We start from the raw sequence: 20269 nt of genomic DNA on the forward strand, positions 1-20269 counted from the left end.
CTTTATGAATTACATATTACTCTATTTCACTCTTGATCTGTTATGTGCAAAGATGATTCAGCAGGGGCACCTGTCAGGAAGTTAAATAATATGAAAAACATATTAGCCCAGAACCACCTGAGCCTTGAAGTCCCATTTACTTTTTTACCTTGCCCATTTCATGGGTGTAGTGGGACTGATATGGCTTCTCCCACCTCAGCTCTCTGAGCCCAGCAATGATGGTTTCCCTCTTTTTCTTGACATTACATTGCCCAAATCTCAAGTGAACCCAAGTGCTCTCGCTTGTTTAAATGTTTAGCAAGCTGCTCCGGGAGGATCAGTTGGAGCCAGTTACCAAAGCAGCACAACAGGAAGAATTGGAAAGAAGAAAACGCCTGGAACAGCAGAGGAAGGATTACGCAGCCCCCATTCCCACCGTTCCCCTGGAGTTCCTTCCCGGTAAGCAGTGGAGGTGGCAGGAAAGGCCCTGCGCTGCAGGGAGAAGAGACCCTCAGTGCACACTGTGGTCAAGGACAGAGCTGGAATAAGATGGTGGCCTCTCAGGAATCCTTTCAATCCATTCAGTTTCTTAGAAGCACATGATCAGAAGGATCTCATTTGAAAAGTAAGATGGATAAAAATGTACCTCCTCAAATTGATGTTATTTAGATTTTCATCCATGACTTTGGATGTTAACATGCCAAGGGATTAGGACATTTTCTAGTGGTCAGGTAAATACTAGGAAGTAAAAGCCAGTAGAGAAAAGGGAATTTGGGAAGAAGACTGGGGTTTTTGAGATGCCCTCTACTTGTCTTCTCAGGGGATAGTCCCCCAGAGAGCAACAAAGGAAGAGGATGGCAAATCATTTGGGAAAATATGTTTGAGCTAAATGTGGTTTTGACATTCCCTTCCATCTTTTTTTCCCCAGAGGAAATTGTCTTAAGAGCAAGCGATGGACCCCAACTGCCTCCTCGGGTCTTGACCCAGGAAGTGATTTGTTTGGACAGTAGCAGTGGCAGTGAGGATGAAAAAAGCAGTCGAGATGGTAAGATTGAGCCAGAGGTGCCCCTCCTTCCTCCTGACCCAGTGTTTGCCCTGAGAGATTGGCTGTACCTTTGAATAGAAGATTGTTCAGTCCTTCCTCATTCAGTCTGGGGTCTGACTGTGACAAATTTCCCTGAGTCTCCTTGGTAAGTATAAGTTTTCCCCTTGTCTTAACGTGAAGCTAAAAGAGAGAAATAATAGAAATAAAAATTTTTACAAGTGATAACAAGTTCTAACTTTGTTTCCATGCTCTCCTGTTTTAACAACGAGCAGTAAATTATCTCTGCTTCCTGAGTTTTTGTTTTGTTTTGTTGGCTGTCTCAGAGGTGATTGAATTGAGCTCTGGAGAGGAGGACACTCTGCACATTGTGGACAGCAGTGAGTCTGTCAGTGAGGAGGATGAGGAAGAGGAGAAAGGCGGCACCCATGTGAATGACGTCTTAAACCAGCGCGATGCTCTGGGGCGGGTCCTTGTCAACTTGAACCACCCTCCGGAGGAGGAGAATGTCTTCCTGGCCCCGCAGTTGGCACGGGCAGTGAAACCGCATCAGGTACAGCAAATCTGGACTCTTCTCTTGGTCTCCTTTCAGCTTCCTTGCTGTGGACGTCACCCGCATCACAGCCTGTGAAGTACTTGTTTGGTACCATGAGCAGCTATTGGAAAGGCCTGATTCTTCCTCCTAGCAGTTGATGCTTCAGGATTCCTGATGAATGGGAAGGGACAAGCCTGAGAGATGCCCTATCATGTAGAAGGTGCTAATCTTTTGGCTGAATAATCTTGAGCCTCCTTCTGTGAGACCTGAAAGACTGATTGAGATACTCTCTGGAGAGCACTGATTAGGGAGTTGTGGCTCTGGAAGAGATGTGAGAACTCAGAAGTCTGAGGGACTTTCTGATAGGAAGGATCAGAGTAGTTTGTGTTGACCCAGAACCTGGAACCAGGACCAGTGAGTGAAAGCTCTGTGAAGGCAGAGGTTGACTCAACGTAAGAACTCTTAACAGTAAGAATAGCTCCTCGTGAAGTGGGCTGCCTTGAGGTGAGCAGCCAAGGTCAGCCAGACCAAGCCTAAGTGAAGGACCCAGTCAGGAATTTGGTACTCAAGATTCTTGCCTCAGATGGGCCACTGTACCAGGGGAATGCTTTTCTGTGTTTTCTCCGAGAAGAACGTCACCAGCCAATAAACTAGTCAGGGTTCAGGGAAACTTCTGCAGCCATCCACACCAGCTCTCTGGTATAATGTCTGCTCATTTACTTAATTCTGACTACTTCCAAAGTAAGTAAACTAGACCCCTGGTCTTTGCCAGCCAAAGATATTTGTTTGTGTTTGTCCCCTGTCAGATTGGTGGGATCCGGTTCCTGTATGATAACCTGGTTGAGTCCTTGGAGCGATTTAAGACCAGTAGTGGCTTTGGCTGTATCCTGGCCCACAGCATGGGACTGGGGAAAACTTTGCAAGTGATCTCCTTCATCGATGTCCTCTTCCGCCACACGCCAGCCAAAACCGTCCTTGCCATTGTGCCGGTAAGTGTTTGGGAAGGCACCACTTGGTCACCCCTCTGCAGAGCTCTGGAGTAATGCCTTACTGGGCACTAAAAAGCCTTATGAGCTCAGCTCTGAGCTTGTTCCCTAAAACTCTCTTTTTGGACTTGACTTTCTGATAGGTTAATACTCTTCAGAACTGGCTGGCAGAGTTCAACATGTGGCTCCCAGCTCCTGAAGCCCTTCCAGCTGACAACAAGCCTGAAGAAGTCCAGCCTCGGTTCTTTAAAGTTCACATCTTGAATGATGAGCACAAGTAGGTGGCCTGCCCTCTCCTCTCTGCCCCTTTCCTTTTATTTTTTTTATTATTATTTTAAAATTTTTATTTATTTTATTTATTTACTTTTGGCTGGCTTGGGTCTTCGTTGCTGTGCGCAGGCCTCCTCTAGTTGCGGTGAGCAAGGGCTACTCTTTGTTGCGGTGTGCGGGCTTCTCGTTGCGGTGGCTTCTCTTGTTGCAGAGTGCGGGCTTCAGTAGTTGCGGACATGGGCTCAGTAGTTGTGGCTCACGGGCTCTAGAGTGCAGGCTCAGTAGTTGTGGTGCACGGGCTTAATTGCTCCATGGCATGTGGGACCTTCCCGGATCAGGGCTTGAATCTGTGTCCCCTGCATTGGCAGGCAGATTCTTAACCACTGCGCCACCAGGGAAGGTCCCCCCCTTTCCTTTTAGACTTCTTCCCAGGATCTGGATGTCAAGGCAGTCTATCTGGGTATGTGCCTTGTCCTCCCAGATTCCTTTTGGTTTCTTGATGTATCCCCCTCTCTCTTCTTGCTACTCATTTTTTCTCTGCCTAGTTTTTCAGTAAAGTCAGAGTTATGTAGCCTGGAAAATTTCTTGTATTCTGCTTGAAGATGTTTTTATATCCTGAAAAGTCTGTGTACATGGTCATGTTTTCCCATGTGTATAGTAATAAAATTCAACATGATAAAATGAAACTTTCCATCTCCTAACTTTTCACCTCTTACATTTATCTTTTATTAGAAACCTAATCACCAGTCTCTTCTTTTAAGCACCAATCTATATTTGACCTTTAACAGTACAACTTCCAAGCTTTGAAAGGTGCAAACCTTTTTTTGTTTCAGATTTAAATAAAATTATTTATATTTCCATTCCGTAAATTCAACCTGGTTTCCAAAAATCTAAAGCTATTTCTTGATCCAAGCCAGCAATCCATGCTACCCTTTCCCCTCGTTGATATGGATAATTGAGAAGGTAGACTTTCTTTTCTGCAGAGACCACCTTTTGTGATGTTTGGTCACACACATCAAAATGAGGAGACTATGAGTGGCCCCACTGGTGGCTGATCACCTGCTGTTTCCTAGATTTCAGGACTGTCAGTCCACACAGCAGTTAATGAAATACAGCCAGGGCTCAATTGTTTAGGAGTAGAGGGACTGTGCTGAGTGGCATCCGGTCTCTGCTGTTCTTTTTCCTTTACTGTGCGTCCTTGGCTCTTTATTCACAAGGACCTGGGCAGGTGAAAGGCAGAATGTTGCCCTTGCTTTTACTACTTAGTATTCATTGTGGGAATAACTCGAAATTCCCCCTCAAATGTAGAATTGTAGTCATGAATGTACATCCAGGGAGGCTGTCACTTTTGCTTGTCTTGTGCCATTGAATTTCTGTTTTTTGTTATTTAACCATCATCAGTGAACCAGTCCATCCTTAGTGCAATTAGTGTCTCTAGAATGGTGGGAAAGTCCTTGGGCAGCTGGCCAGCCCTGTGATGCTGCCACATGAAGTCTTTGGCAATAAGGACTTCTGAATGTACATGAACACAGCTTTGACTGTGAGGAATTTTTCCTGGGGAGCAGGGGAAGCAATAATACTTTCTTTCTGTTCACTCTTGCAGGACAATGGCAGCTCGTGCTAAAGTGATGGCTGATTGGGTGTCAGAGGGTGGGGTGCTGCTGATGGGGTACGAAATGTACAGACTTCTCACCCTGAAGAAATCCTTTGCCACAGGTAGACCGAAGAAAACCAAGAAACGTTCTCACCCGGTCATCATTGATCTGGATGAGGAAGATCGACAGCAGGAGTTTCGAAGAGGTGGGCAGCCTCTCTGGGAATACTCTAAAGGGTGATCCAGGGGAAAAGAAATAGTGTCTGCTACAGCACCTAGTCAAATGGGAAGCATTATTGATGTGAGTTGTATTGACATGAACCAGAAATCCTGGTCCCCGAGGTAGGTGGGATGACCTGCACTGGCTCTCAGAAGGTATTGCTTTCTCAGCAGGCAGTGGAATTCTGGGTAGGCCAGGCCACAGGCTGGCATGGGGGAGACTCCCCTGTGTCTTTCATAGAATAGTTAGAAGAGTAACTGCTCCCTTCACCACTTCCCAGAGATGTTGTGAGATAGCATTAAGAAAATATAAAGTATTTAAATCGCTAATATACAGAGTAGTAATAATGTTGTTTGTGAATTTATAAAAGAAGAATTTATCCCAATTTTCATGTTTTTTGGTGAAAGACATTTTTCTCATAGTTCTAGTTCTGTTCCCTCTTCTATGGGGCCTTGGTCTATTTGGGGAAGAAAATTTTTTTTAAGGTTCAGAGGCTGTTTCATTTTATAGATCTCTTCATCTATGAGATTCTGTTTTTTAGGTTTGCTTCTGTGGCTGAATTTGCCATTTAGCGTTGACTGGCGAGTAACTCCAGGAAGACCTTGTCCTTTAGTTAGTTCCCACCAGCCAGCTCTCAGATGGCACCAAGACAATGGTGAGAGCCAGTGGAAGTGTCTGAATTATTCCCATCAAAATCATCCAGACTCATTTTTAATCCTAGGCTGGTACTCTGTAAAGTCATGCTGTCTGCTACCTAGTTGGTATAAGCCCTAGGAATGCAAGTCAGTTTTACTCTTAGCCTAAAGGGAAAAAAATTAAGGAAAGGAAAGAGGGAAAAGGGATATTTACTGCAAGAGTCAACAGGCCAGGTTAATGTGTCACACCAAATGCACAGGAGCTTGAATGGCTGGCTCCCTTTCGCCAATGGGGGCTGACTCTTGCTTTCCTGCTTCCTTCATTTCTTCTGTCTCCTCCAGGGTGCACCCCTACTTCTCATATTGTTGACTAAGAGCAGACCCTCTCACCCTCTTACTCCGGATCCTCTTCCCTCCCTAGAGTTTGAGAAGGCCTTATGCCGCCCTGGCCCTGATGTGGTAATCTGTGACGAGGGACACCGCATCAAAAACTGCCAGGCCAGCACCTCACAGGCCCTGAAGAACATTCGCTCTCGCCGCCGGGTGGTGCTGACTGGATACCCCCTGCAGAACAACCTCATCGAGTACTGGTGCATGGTGGACTTTGTGCGCCCAGACTTCCTTGGCACCCGGCAGGAGTTCAGCAACATGTTTGAGCGCCCCATCCTGAATGGACAGTGTATTGACAGCACGCCTCAGGATGTCCGCCTCATGCGGTACCGGAGCCATGTCCTGCACAGCCTCCTGGAGGGCTTTGTGCAGAGGTGAGCCATCCTCAGGGCTCTGTTTTCTAAATCCTTGGAGAGCCCTGGTGGAATAGACATGACAAGGCTTTCCTGAAGGGGAAAGGTGGTAACAGTGGGAGGGCCCCTTTCTAGTAGGGCAATAGTACAACTTTCCTTTTACTGAATAGCTTTTCCTGAATAGCTAGCAGACGGTGGATATCCAATATTTCAATCTCTGAGTCTGGTCCAGAAGTGCTTTTTTCAGAAGTTAGTCTTTGAGGTTACTAGGGATATCTGCCTTACTTGCTGAGAGAAGCAGGAGACAGCTACCATCCTAATGACTTGAGTGAAAGAATAAAGTGGTGGTTCTCAGGGGTATGGCTTCACCAGTTTCAGCATCTTAGAAGATGTAGGTTAGGCCAGTCTGAAGCATCCCCTTGTTTTTCCTTGTTAAGATGGCATGTGTGGAGAAAGCTTAGAGAAGCAGCCCTAGATTAGGGTAAGAACCTGGAGTTCCCAGGTCACTCTGCCTCTTTGCTTTAGTTTTTATACTCAAAATAAGTTTCTTGATGGTTGCTGAGCCAATCCGCATTATGGTAAGGCTGTTGTGAATATTGAGATCCTAAGGAAGGCGGTGTGGCAGAAATGCAGGGTTCTGTTTTTATCCTGCACTGACCCCTCCTGGGCACACTGCCTTGTCAATTCTGATCTGTACCTTTGTAGGAGAGGCCACACTGTGCTGAAGATTCATCTCCCTGCCAAGGAAGAAAATGTGATCCTGGTGCGACTCTCTAAGATCCAGCGAGATTTGTATACACAGTTCATGGACCGCTTCCGGGACTGTGGTAGCAGCGGCTGGCTGGGGCTGAACCCTCTCAAGGCTTTCTGTGTCTGCTGCAAGGTGTGTTGAGGCCTCAGGGAATACTAAGACACAGACTAAGGATGCTCATGGTCCCAAGGGAGTTGTTCCTGCTGGGAGTCCTTGATAAAGGAAGAAGTTCACTGAATTGAGGGCTCCAAGGCAAGACAGTTCCCGGGAGTGCCACTCATAGACTATAATGTAAATGGTGCCCCTTGCAAATGTGCAACTTGTTATACCAAACTTGAGAAGTCACTTCCTTTCTCACTGATTTTTTTCACCTGAGAAATGGAGTGATGGTGGAACATCGTGGGACAAAATTTTTGACTGCTAGCGTAATCGGGATTCAAGAAATATATAGCATAGACACATTATTAGGGATACCTTCCATTTGATTCTGTATTTAATCAGATCAAGATCTCTTTCGTTCTGATAATGCTTAAGATGGTTTGGGGACAGCAAGGCCTAGGTGTCTTTAGCACTGAGCCTCGTGAACAGGTTGATGAACCCTGACTTGTCTTTGACCTGGCCAGATGCTCTCTGTTGCCTCACAAAGGATCTGTTTCTTTGACAGCTCTCAACCAACCTGTTGGATATTATTTCCAATTGAGCACTGCTTTAATAAGTCAGCTGAAGGTGTGTGTCTGGGGACAGATGGGTTTCAAAATATTTCTTTTGTACCCACAGTCCTAGACCAGGGCAAGGAAGCTAAAGCAGACATGGTCTTGAGGATGCTGCGGTGCAAACATACCCTTCCCACGCCCCCCCTCTCTTTCCCCTGGAATTCTCAACTCCTGCCACGAATAGTCCCTGAAATGACTTACGGTTGATCATCTGTAAGTTAGATACATTTGTCCATAGGGAGAGATTGGTCTTGTTTCATAGTTTCATACAGTGGTTGACTGTAGCCACATGGTGAAACAGGAATGTTCTTGTTCTTGCTTAAATAAGAATGCAAGACTTGTGACACAGCCTTTTTGGTTGTGTACCAATCATACTGGCATGCCTCCTGGTGTGAATTCTCCCATTCATGTATCATAGCAATCAGAGTTGGTTACTGAAAATGAATGTGCAGGCTCTTTGACCATGAGGGGGTTGGGGAGACATTAATTTTTGGTGTGACTATGTGCTGTGGGAGGTGTGTGTTTGAATAACTGCATGTTTCCAGACTCCCTGGGACACCCTTAGATTGTTCTCTGCCCTATGCTTCCTCCCCTTTAACTTGAACCTCAGATCTGGAATCACCCCGACGTGCTGTACGAAGCCCTTCAGAAGGAGAACCTGGCCAATGAGCAAGACTTAGACGTGGAAGAGCTTGGTTCATCAGCGACTAGTGCCCGCTGCCCTTCACAGGGAACAAAAGGCAAGGGTGAGGACAGTGCCTCAATGGGAGAGGCGACCAATAGCAAGTTCCTACAAGGGGTCGGCTTTAACCCTTTCCAGGAGCGAGGCAACAACATTGTCACATATGAATGGGTGAGTCAAGCAGATACTTTTGTGGCCATAAACCACTGCTGAGAAGGGATTGTGCAAAGCTTTCGTGGGGAGAGAGTGGGTCTTGCGCAGTGTACTGTACTGCTAAGGTCTGCAGGGAACTATTAAGGTTGTCCGTGAGCTGCTGCCTTTGAGGGAGAGAATTGTATTTCTAGTAATCTGGCCATGGACCTGCTCCAAGCTGCCTCATTTCCTCTCCTATAGGCCAAGGACCTTTTGACTAATTACCAGACTGGTGTCTTAGAGAACTCTCCCAAGATGGTACTGCTTTTCCACCTGATTGAGGAAAGTGTGAAGCTTGGAGACAAGATCCTTGTGTTCAGGTAGGAAGAGAAATTGCCGAGTGTGTGTCTTTGGTAAAGAGTGATACAACCCCTGCAGAGTGAGACCATCCGGGGTTGCACCAGCCCCCTTTTATCTCCATGCCTCTGCAACCAGTGCTTCTTGTGAGGACCTTCTTGCATTTCTTCTCTTTCTTAGAGTTTCTTTTTTTATCCAATGCAATTTCTCTGCAAAGAACAATTTGAAACCTTAGGCTAACATTGGAGATCACAGTCTAATCCTTCAAATTGTGACGCAGGCCAAATATGACCTGTGGCCTGTTTTTGTACAGCCTGAGAGCTAGTTTTTACATTTGAAAAGAGTTTTTTTTTGGTTTTGTTTTTTTAAAGAAGCATATGCAGGGAATTCCTTGGTGGTCCAGTGGTTAGGACTCTTGCGATCCCACTGCGGGGCACACGGGTTCGATCCCTGGTTAGGGAACTAAGATCCCATAAGCCACAGGGTGCGGCCAAAAAAAATAAAATAAAAAATTTTTTAAATTAAAATTAAAAAAAGAGAAGCATATGCAGCAGAGACTGTGTGTGGTCTGCAAAGGCGAAAAATATTTACTCTCTGGCCCTTTACAGAAAACGTTTGCTGACCCCTGGTCTAAACTGCGTCTATGCCTCCCCAGCCTCTTTTTTTTTTTTTCTAAGCTTTGTATATAAGGCCAAATAAATGATGTTTTTTGTTCCAAGTCACATTCTCAGTCTTGCCAGAGCTTTGAGTCCCATCAAGGCCTCACTCCTCAGGGAAACAGACGTAAAGTAGATTGCTTCTCCTTTGTTCCAACTAGATTATGCTCCAGTGAGAGCTAAGTGGCAGGAGCCTGGCTTGGGAGTCTCAGACTGAGGGTTCCCATGTGTAAGATACTTTGAGAGGAAAGCGGTGATTGTAACTTAGGGAGAGCCTAGTGTTACACTGCTTTTATGGATTGGCTCTCTGGATAACTTGGAAGCAACTTAAATGATCTATCTCCTTAGTAAGATCCATAATATTGCCTGTGGCCTATAATTAGATCTAAGGCATATTCATGCAGTGTTGGTTTTTAATGCTGATGCTATTTGTTACTCTGCACTGAGCTAAATCTCAGAATTTTTCAATCGAGGAAGTAATAGGATAGAGAATTTTTTAGTAGGGTGGTGGTAATAAGTGTGTGGATGACTCTACTCCCTTAGGAGCTAGGGTGGTTCTTTGTGGGGAGTAGGATGTGGGAGCTCCCACTGTCAGAGGGGAGCCTATTGAGGTGGGCCTATTGGGGAACAAGATTCCCTTAGGTCCAGGAGCCTTCTGAACCAAATGTGTCCCTTTCAGCCAGAGCCTTTCCACCTTGGCTTTAATCGAGGAGTTCCTAGGCAAACGAGAAGCGCCCTGTCTACCTGGTGCTGAGGGGCAAGGAGTACAGAAGTGGGTTCGAAACGTCAGCTACTTCCGTGAGTTCATTGCTGCTTTCTTCCTGGAGCCTTGGCAAGGTCTGCCTAAGAGTTTCCTTTCCCTCTCTCTCTTCCTCTCTTCTCCTACTCCATTCACCATCACATGAACAAGAATATCTGTGATTGACTAAGGAGCAGAGAGACACTAAGAGCGAGCTGCTTTGTGTGAGGCACTGTCCTGGGCTGGGGAGCTTAAGCCAGATAGGGGGAGTGCAGAGATGTAGAAGACATATGCCTTGTCATCATCCGAGGTGCAGCAACTCAAGGACAGATTCAAAGTAGCACTGATTGATTGCCCTCATGGGGGTTCTAAGGAGGACAGAATCATCATGGTGAGGATGGTTGGAGAAGGCTTCCTGGAGGAGGTGGGCTTGCACTAGACTTGCAGAGATGGGGAGAATTTGAATATACAGAGCTGGTGTGGCCCAAAGATCACCTTAGGCAGAAGGAACAAAGTGAACACAGCCTAGATCATGTATTCAAATTGGGGGAGATGGTGTCCCTAAGGGGGTGAAAATTGGTTCTCGAGGAGACAAAAAAATCTTAACTTTTTAAAAGTATAAAGCACAAATATGTATATAATGAATAAACATATACAGTATATCTGTGGTGTTAAAATTTTACGGAGGGCATGGTGATTGGGAAAAAATGTGTAAAAAGCCTCCTTAATGGGGTGGTAATGAAAAAAAAAGTTGAGAAATATTGACTTCAGAGACTTATTGACCAGATATTGACATTTGGGCCAGTTAATTCTTTGTTGTAGGGGGCTGTACTTTGCATTGTAGGATGTTTAGCAACATCTCTGTTCTCTACTCACTAGATGGCAGTAGCATCCACACCGTTATAACAACCCAAACTGTCTCCAAACATTGCCAGATGTTCCCTGTGGGGTAGCAGGGTGGGGAAACCTTCTTGTTGAGAAGCCCTGGCCTAAAGGAAAGATTTAGAGAAATGGAGGTTCAGGGGGTGGTGATGAGACTCCAGCACAGGAGCTAGCCTGGATCCTTGTGTTGACTATAGGCTTGCCCAGTGAGTCAGTGCTGAGCTTTTTTGTGCTTGGAAATTGTGGGAACTCAAGTTGAAAGGTAGGTTGGGGTGTTGATTGAGGGAGCCTCTAATACCAGGCAATTAAACTAATGCTTCCTACATTGGTAGTAATTCAGTTCTCCATGTAGTATTTCATACCCTTAGCTTTGCTCTTTTCTCTACTTTACTATAGGTGGCAAATGTCACCCCTCTTCCCTTATTCATGCTTCTTAACTGAAGCTTACCTTTTCTTTTTCTTTTGAGCTTCCCTCTTTTCACTCATATGTCCCATCCCACTGCTCCAGTTCTATTTTTTTTATGTCTCCTTCGAGCAACTTCTTAGCCTTAGGGGCTTGTTAACAATGTGGATTCCTGTGTGGGGGAGGAACATCATCCATATCAAAACACAAAACCCTTGGTCCTTTTGCAGTCACTAAGATTCACAGGACTGAGGCAGAGCAGTTACCTTAAGCCAGTGTTTACCAGGCTTCCTTAACTAGGGTGATTCTTTTGCACTCTGAAGTCTAGGAACCTTGGCCTTAGAATTGACCCAAGATACTAAAGGGAAAAACACAGTTTATAGTCTTTGTTGCACATGTGAATCACTTGGGGGTATTTTAAAATTATAGATGCCTGGGTCTCATGGTAGATCCCCACGGAATGTCCAGGGTGTGGAATCTGAGCACTGTAGTGTGTGTTTGTTTTGTTTTAAACACATTTGCCCATTGATTTTGCTGTATACCACTGCCCTCATCTGTCCATTTCTTGTGTATTTCCTTCTGTCCTAGGGCTAGATGGTAGCACCCCTGCCTTTGAGAGGGAGCGGCTCATTAATCAGTTCAATGATCCCAGCAACCTCACCACCTGGCTGTTCCTTCTCTCCACAAGGTGAGTGGATCCTGAGAGGGGAGGTCAGAGGACTGCATTCAGGGCATTTGGCTGCATGGGCAGGTACCACAAAGGCTTGTCCAAGTTCTGTCAGAAGAAATCTCCTCAGGTTTGTGACTTGTTCTTGAGGTCAGAGAGGGGACCCCAGAAAGAAATTGTGTTAGAAGGGCAATTATGATAGTGTCATGAATTTCTTTGAGACCTTCATTCACAATGGTCATAATTATCTTTTCTCTCAGGACGGTTCTGAGGCTTAGATGATGTGATGAATGTGAAAGTGCTTTAATAAGTAGAAAGTGTAATATAACTGTAAAAGGCTGATGGCATTATTTGTCTCATGCCAAGCGACTTGAAGGCTGTGCTGCCTTCTGCCATCAGAATGCCCTCGATAGGGTATGAACCAGTCATTCTCCTAAGCTGTTAGACTAAACACATCAGAAACATTGGTACGCAGACATTTCCCCTCAGCCAGTGACATCACTCTGGGGCCAAGATATGGGCCTTTACTCATCACAGAGGGATGGGAGGGTGGGTTTTCTTTCTGAGCTGGTAGGTACTTCCATGTTGGACTTTCAGGGCATACTTTTCAGTGCTTGAGGAATGCACTGTTCATTAGCAGAATCATTCAGTATATTCTGCTTAGGATAAAGAGGATAATATCGGGGTAGGAGTCACAGAGGGTAAAACCAATTTGAAAACTGTCTTTAAAACTAAAGGTTCTGTGATTATTGGCTTGTGTTTTAAAGGGCTGGGTGCTTGGGCGTGAATCTGATTGGTGCCAACCGAGTGGTGGTGTTTGATGCTTCCTGGAACCCTTGCCATGATGCTCAGGCAGTATGTCGGGTATACCGTTACGGCCAGAAAAAGCCCTGTCACATCTATCGCCTTGTGGCTGATTTCACCCTTGAAAAGAAGATCTATGACCGTCAGATTTCCAAGCAGGGCATGTCAGGTGGGCCATCTTCCAGGCTCAGAAGAGGCACATTTATACAGGCTACCACTCTAATTGTATCAAGAGTGGGAGGGGAGGGGGACAGGATGTGGAAACACAGACAGGCTTTCAGTCATAGAAAGCTAGCAGTTCCTTCCATCTCATTCTGATTCAAATAATTGCTTAAGAGGGAATTTACCTCAAATTGTTGAAGATGGGTTTAATGATAAGAGCTGAGCTGGTTATGCAATTTTCTCTTAACATATTTCTGTTTCATGAGGGCCTCAGACCTGCTCTTTGACTTTCAGATACGGGGTGGCCTGAGATGGTTTAGATATTAGTAACGATTATGCCACCCACAACCTTTCTTCCAATATTTGTAGCTGTGCTTTTGCAGTTTTCTTTGCTGTGAACTGACTTTCTCCATGTCTTCTCCCTTCTAGATAGGGTCGTGGATGATCTCAATCCAATGCTGAACTTTACTCGAAAGGAGGTGGAGAACCTACTGCACTTTGTTGAGAAGGAGCCAGCTCCCCAAGCATCCTTGAACATAAAGGGGATCAAGGAGCCAGTCCTGCAACTTGCCTGTCTGAAATACCCTCACCTCATCACCAAGGTAAGACCCTGGTATGCATGTGTCCCAGTACTGCACTCTCCACTGAGGGAGGCTTGTCTGGCAAGCTTGTTTCCTTCATCCAAAGTTTTGTTTCATGCAGACAACTTGAATTCATCTGCTTCTTTTCCTTGCCCCAGACAGTCCCCCTCCCCTCTCCAAACCACCTATCCTATCCTAGTCTCATCCTAGGAGTGTGAGCTCAGTCATGAGAATAATTTGGCCGTTGTGAGTTTTCCTAGCAGAAAGAGAGGGGGAAAAGTTTTGAAAATATAGTCTGGTAATTCTCTGAACTCTCCCATTCTTTTGATATGGAAGGCAGACTTAGGTTGTCCAAAGCTGGTGCTAGGTTAGAGTTGAGAATTTATGCTGCTGACAGGAAGACAGTAAACCCGCCTGTGTGTCTGTGAGCAGGCTCTTTGCTAAGTACTGGAGACAGCCAGCCATTTCTTGGTTTCAAAGTAAGGCTTATTGTATGTCACAAAGACTGGTAATTAAATCAACATCCTCCTGTGTCCCCAGGAGCCTTTTGAGCATGAGTCATTGCTCCTTAACCGAAAGGATCACAAGCTGACCAAAGCTGAGAAAAAAGCAGCAAAGAAAAGCTACGAGGAAGACAAACGTACATCGGTCCCCTACACCCGCCCATCATATGCTCAGTATTACCCCGCCAGTGACCAGAGCCTGACCAGCATCCCTGCCTTCAGTCAGAGAAACTGGTGAGTCACTGAAAAGGGAGGAAGGTTTGCTACTGGGCCAGGGCCAAGCCTTTCAACTGCTTCCTTTTTTAAATAAAGGGAGACCCTACAACTTGCTCTTTGGCTGCTGTGAACTGAGAGGTTCTGCTCTTGGATGAGGTGCTGAAGCAGTTCAGCAGCCCTGGTGTTTTAAGCAGCTCTGGCTGGAAGAGTGAGCTGCTGGGCTTGTGACTCAGGAGAGTCCCTCTGGACTCCCGAGGAGATGCAGCTTCCCATAACACAAATGCCCAGCCCTTCCACACAGCTGCTTCCTATCTGCAGCACCTTGGTGCTAGCCCTCACTTAGCAGCGAAGTTCAAGAGTGAAGGCCAGGTCTAATGTGGGTCTTGGATTGCAGTCAGGGAATTCTGCTGTTCCTAATGGGATTTCATTCTGTGTCCGCCTTATTCCTGAGCAAAAAATCTTTTTCTTGAGTACAGCTTCCAGAACTATTAAGAATAGGAACAGCATGGAAGCCAATTGCTAGGTGGGAGAAAAGCTCTTTGTAGGAAATTATAGTTAGCTCTGTTTTTTTTTCCTCATTACAAGACAAAGTGCCTCATAGCCTTTATCAGATCAGCTTCCTGATTGCCTGGTTTGCATTTTTACATTATTTGATTATCTTGAATTAAAGATAATTATTTTGAGAGGGATAGATTTAAGAATTGTTTCTTTTGACTATTCTATGTTTAAAAAAAATAAACTTGTCAAATGAGTTTCTAAAGGAACTGAAGCCATGTAAGATTTTATGTAAGACTAAATTTTGGTGAGTAAATTTGCTACTTTTTATGTATAAGATGCTTTCAAGTAGAAAATTGCCATGTTTCAAAGCCTTCAAACTTTATTTCTGTGTCATTTTCCAAGATACTGTTGCCTGAGTATGTTCTTCTCTCGTCCTCCACCCCTTTTATCTCTTTTCTGGGCTTTTCCTTGTAATAGCAGGAATGGACTAAGTCTGAACCCAGTAGGAGAAAAGCCATATGAAGGGAAGATGTGACAAATGAGCTGGGCTGTGAGGAGATTTCAGCTCCTTTTCTGGACCAACTCTGGCCCTGTGGGAGGCATTGGCCTCTCACAGCATTTGATGAGCCATCCCATGATCCTGCTGATTCCTTATCCTGTCTGGGTACATGTGAGGAGGCCTTTCCACCCAAATTCCTAGCCTTAGCCCCTGCAGAGTATGGGGCTTAGGCTAGATTCCTGTTACCCTTCTGACTTCTTATCCTGAGAAGAGTCCCATTGACATCTGAGCAGGGCCCCCATCTCCTGCATAGCCACCCTGGGCAGGCATTGCAGAAGTGGGTCCCAGATCCTGGTGAGCTTGCTGTGCTACCTGGCCTATCTCGGAATGATGGCATCCACAGGGCCCCAGGGGTTGCCCAAAGGCAACCTGAGAGCAGTGTGACTGAGGAGACATGCAGACCTACTCCAACAGCAGTGGTGTGTTCTTTTGTGTGCCAGTCTTCAGTCAGATGAGGAAGAGCATACCAGTCCAAGAGGCTCTCTTTCTCTGAACTAAAGACCAAAGATGCAGACTTCAGAAAGCTTAGAGACAGGGGCTTTATTTCAGAAACCTTAAATAAGGAGTAGCTTTCTCAAGGTACCAACATCCAGTTGAAAGGAAGGTGAAAAGTGAGGAATGCATCATTGACCACAGGATAACATTTTGGCACTTTGGTAGTAAGAGATGCACAACCGGTACTCAGGCTGGCCATGGCTCTGTGCCATGTAGAAGCCCAACTTCTGTGCACGGCGTTTTGCCTGCTGCTGCTTTTGTGGTGGCTGTGACTTTAGGGGCACTTTGGGGATTGGCCCTGGGAGAAGTCCATTGACAAGTAATTCAGAAGAGAGAGGTGTCTGCGTTACTTATTGAAACTTGAGATTTCAGAGGGTAATGATGGTTAAAGTTGGATAGATGGTCTCAAGACCACCAGAACATGTGACGTCACATGGCCCTATTTTCTTGGGTTAGTGGGAAAATTCCACCCATCTATCTTCAAATTAGTATGCACCGTGTTCTGAAGAACTTCCCCCCTACTTAATGCCTCTTTGCCTCTACCTGACTTCCAAGGACGAATTCCTTCCAAGGACGAATTCCTAATTTATGTAGACAGTCCAAATTCTAGAGGAGCAGATGTCACCTCACATTTCCAAAAAGGCATTATTCCACTGACACTGATTCTTCTTAGACTCTGAGAGGCGTTATCCCTTGCTGTCTCTGTCTCCTCTCTGTCTCAGCCCTGCCTCTAGTCTCCTTTTGAATTTACCATACCCTGCAGGTTCTTTTGATCCTTCTCTCAGCAGCATCTGAGGCTGTAGAATGGGGAAGTCTGGAGAGGCTCAGCAGTCTTTGCAGAAAGATAAGTAAGGGCTGTTCTGCCAAACTTCCTTAGTGTGCTTCTCTTTCTCTCCTAGGCAGCCAACACTGAAGAGTGATGAGAAGCCTGTGGCCAGTGTTCGTCCTGTACAGTCCACCCCAATCCCCATGATGCCACGGCATGTCCCACTGGGAGGTAGTGTAAGCTCTGCCTCCAGCACAAATCCAGCTATGAACTTCCCAATCAACTACCTGCAACGTGCGGGAGTCCTTGTGCAGAAGGTGGTCACCACAACAGGTTGGGAGCTCCTGAGTTCTCTGCCAGGGTGCTGTCCCTTTTAAAATTACTTTGTTCATTCAGGAAGTATTTATTAAACAATGTTTGCATTCTAGGCCATACTACATTGGCACTCTAGGTAAAAATAGAGAAGGCAGCAGTCCCTGATCTTGAAGAATTTGCATTCTAATGAAATGTCTTAAGAATAGCAACACGGAACTGGGTTTTCTTGAATGTGGTGGGTGGGATGGACTCTGAACACTGCAGAGATTGTGGAAATGTCACTGGACATAGGGTTGGTCTTCAGAGAGAGGTGTGAATGTGTTGAGTCCTGCCTGACTTGTAGGGTCAGGTAGGTATGAAGGACAGCTCTCAACCTCTTTAGTTAAAAGACCTAAATGTCGCTTGCTTCTTTCTTTGTAAGTTTAATGTAGATCGAGCATGATGGGCCAGTGGTAGGAGTTGGGCAGCCCATCCGTCCCTGCAATTGATTCTGTGGTTCAGGGTAATGGGAAGGAAAGCATTTCATGATGCTGTTTTTCATCTTGTTATCTAGAAATACTCATAATACATTTTCATGAAAACATCTTAATTGGTTTTTTTGAGTATGAAAATAATAGCTGTTCATTGTAAAAAAAAAAAATTTGAAACAAATTAAAAACAAAGAGAGAGGCTCTCAGGACTTCCCTGGTGGTCCAGTGGTTAAAACTCCACGCTTCCACTGCAGGGGGTGTGGTTTCAATCCCTGGTCGGGGAACTAAGATCCCACATGCCCTGCGGCACAGCCAAAAAAAAGAGAGAGCCTCTCATAATCCTGTTTCTCTGCTGATTCTTGAAAATGCTCTTTCTCTTCATAGTGACAGGAGCAGCAGATACATGCAAATAGCTTAGGGAGGGAGAAACAAAAATAGAAATAAACATTTGAACTGAAACTTTTTCTAAACCAAAAACTCTATGATTTTTAAATTAAATCAAGGAAAATTGATCAGAAAGATGATCAGATTTCTAAAAAGTTTCTTGTTTTCACAGTATTCTTTGTTTAGACAGTTGTGAGAGGCCCTGCTGGTTTCAAAACTTCCTTGGTTCTGACCTCTGCTCCACTGAGACGCTTTAGGGAAACCATTGAGGAACAGGGGTGGATGTGGACTTTGCATTTTATTTCCCTCCTTCAGTCAGGCCCCATGTCATCTAAATCTGAGGTCTGTTGTCTCCACTAGATATTGTTATTCCTGGACTCAACAGCTCCACAGACGTACAGGCAAGAATTAATGCTGGTGAGAGCATCCACATCATCCGTGGGACAAAAGGTGAGAGCCTGACCAAAGGGCTTATTCCCTACCTTTGGTTGAGAGTGGTGGGCTGGCAAGCAAAATAAATACATATGGTTTGAGCTAGAGAGAAGATAGGAATCATCCTATAGGAGTGTAACACGTGGGGGAAACATGAGAAAATGACATTTCTAGGAGCTTAGCCGAGTTGGGGTGGGCTCAAAGGATATCTGTCAGTGGCTTAAAAGAAAGGAGTTAGGGTCCCTGCATTCCTATATTTTGCCATCGTTTTTATGGAGAATCTTGGAGTGGGTTTGGATACACACAGTGTTTTGTATTGGTCTCAGCCTATCGATAGTATCGGCTAGGAATGCCTGGGGCACTCATCCAGTCCTGTAGTACTTGTGGCAAGCCTCCACATACATTTTCCCCAGAGCCAGTGTTGTGGCTAGACCAGCCCTTGTTGTTCTTATTATGATTGCAAGATGCACCTCAGCAACAATCATCAAGGAACTTTGAAAAAACAAGGTTTACTACTCACAGGTCCTGTAGGGTACATGGCACACTCAAGGGCCACACAGGAAGGCTGTGGGTAGAGAGAGAGAGAAAGAGATTGTGGACCTGGGTCTCTGTCTTTATTAGGGTCCAAGAGTGGGGTGGCTAGGGTTTCGCAGGTTCACTCTTTATTGGCGAATTTATTTATGTTTTTGGCCACGCCGTGCAGCTCGTGGAATCTTAATTCCGCAACCAGGGATCAAACTTGTTCCCCCTGCAGTGGAAGCACAGAGTCCTAACCACTGAACCACCAGGGAAGTCCCTTTATTGGTGAATTTAAAACATAAGAATGGGAATTAGTGTGTGGGAAGGGAAGAGCGAGCTCACTCAAGGGTTAGTTACCTAGGTTACCTCAGGCCTTTCTAAAAAGGAACTTCTCAAGGGAGGGAGCAGCCTGGTTCCTTACCTAGTAGTTTAGCTAGTAGCTGTGCCATACAGCTGGCTGTTTGTTTACCCAAGATGGATGTCTTTGAAATGGATGTCTGAGCAGTCAAAAGCTTAATGTCTAGCACTTACACAACACACGGGGAGGCCAGAATCAGAGGGAATGAGCTGTGGAATGGGTTATAAGCCAACATGTTTATTGTTGTGCCGTCTTACCTACTTGCTTAGAGTGGGGTGGACGTCTCTGATTAGAAAATGTAGTGGGTGGATGAATAAGTATACCTGGGTTGCATGACAGAATTTTCCAGTGTGGCCATTTGAAAAGTCCACTGCCTCTGGCCTCCTTATGGAGTTCTCCAGATGAGATTGCTGGAGAAATCTGGGCTGGATGGTGTTAGGACACAGCTGAAGCCTATCTTTCATGTCAGCCTCTGCTGTGTGAGGCTCCCCGAGGGTCTTTGTTTAGTAAGGAGATTTTGCCCTAGCCTCTGTTGGGTTAAAGTACTTTTAGTTTCAGGGAAAAGATGCCATGAAATACATGACACCCAGAGAAGGTCATGTGTAGCCCCCTTACTGGGTTCTTCCTGGCCTAGAGCAGGGGTATGCAGACTGTGGCCCACGGACCAGATCATGCCTGCTTCCTGTTACTGTACCTCTGAGCCAAGAATGGGTTTTACATTTTCAACCATTTTCAATTGGTTGAAAAAAAAAAATCAAAAGTATAGTATTCTGTGACGTGAAAGCGATATGAAATTCACATTTCAGTGTCCATAAATAAAGACCTTTGGAGCATAGCCACACCCAGCTGTCATGTTACAGCAGCAGAGTAGTTGCAACAGAGACCTTATGGCTCACAGAGCCAAAAATATTTACTAACTGACCCTTTAAGAAAAAGTTTTTTGACCTCTGGCCAAGAGGCAGCCCTACCAAGAGATAGATCAAATGACATGCTCAAGACCAAGGAAAGGTTGACTAGTGCTGTGTGGGAATAGAATACCCGTCTTGAATTATTCCTGCCAAGGGAGGGGTGTTATTGAGGAAATAAGGCTCCTTCCAGATCAAGAGGACCTGGGCCAGAACAGAAGGAGCCAATTTACTCTCTTTCACAGCACCCTATTTATTTCCTCCATTGCATTTAACCTTTCCTGATATTTTCTAGTATAATTGTCTATCTCCCCCT

At 45.3% G+C, this 20269-nt stretch overlaps 1 protein-coding gene across 4 annotated transcripts in view; it reads left to right on the forward strand.

Annotated features, from left to right (window-relative positions):
* RAD54L2 (RAD54 like 2) overlaps positions 1-20269 on the forward strand; it is an 88079-nt gene that overhangs the window by 64428 nt on the left and 3382 nt on the right. For 2 of the 4 annotated variants that reach the window (XM_029244049.1, XM_029244050.1), the window contains 17 exons: positions 299-438; positions 908-1024; positions 1348-1574; positions 2363-2545; positions 2686-2819; positions 4416-4612; positions 5683-6025; positions 6710-6887; positions 8079-8321; positions 8544-8662; positions 9975-10093; positions 11908-12007; positions 12754-12959; positions 13382-13554; positions 14074-14270; positions 16704-16903; positions 18100-18189. In XM_029244049.1, coding sequence (XP_029099882.1) covers positions 299-438; positions 908-1024; positions 1348-1574; positions 2363-2545; positions 2686-2819; positions 4416-4612; positions 5683-6025; positions 6710-6887; positions 8079-8321; positions 8544-8662; positions 9975-10093; positions 11908-12007; positions 12754-12959; positions 13382-13554; positions 14074-14270; positions 16704-16903; positions 18100-18189 — 2966 coding nt within the window. Of the gene's footprint in view, positions 1-298; positions 439-907; positions 1025-1347; positions 1575-2362; positions 2546-2685; positions 2820-4415; positions 4613-5603; positions 6026-6709; positions 6888-8078; positions 8322-8543; positions 8663-9974; positions 10094-11907; positions 12008-12753; positions 12960-13381; positions 13555-14073; positions 14271-16703; positions 16904-18099; positions 18190-20269 lie in introns of those variants that run through there. The other 2 variants (XM_029244051.1, XM_029244052.1) reach the window with 2 other exon arrangements.

The sequence above is a fragment of the Monodon monoceros genome, unplaced genomic scaffold (assembly GCF_005190385.1).
Source record: "Monodon monoceros isolate NGI ecotype Baffin Bay Population unplaced genomic scaffold, NGI_Narwhal_1 Super_Scaffold_3, whole genome shotgun sequence".
In the NCBI taxonomy this organism is placed as follows: domain Eukaryota; kingdom Metazoa; phylum Chordata; class Mammalia; order Artiodactyla; family Monodontidae; genus Monodon; species Monodon monoceros.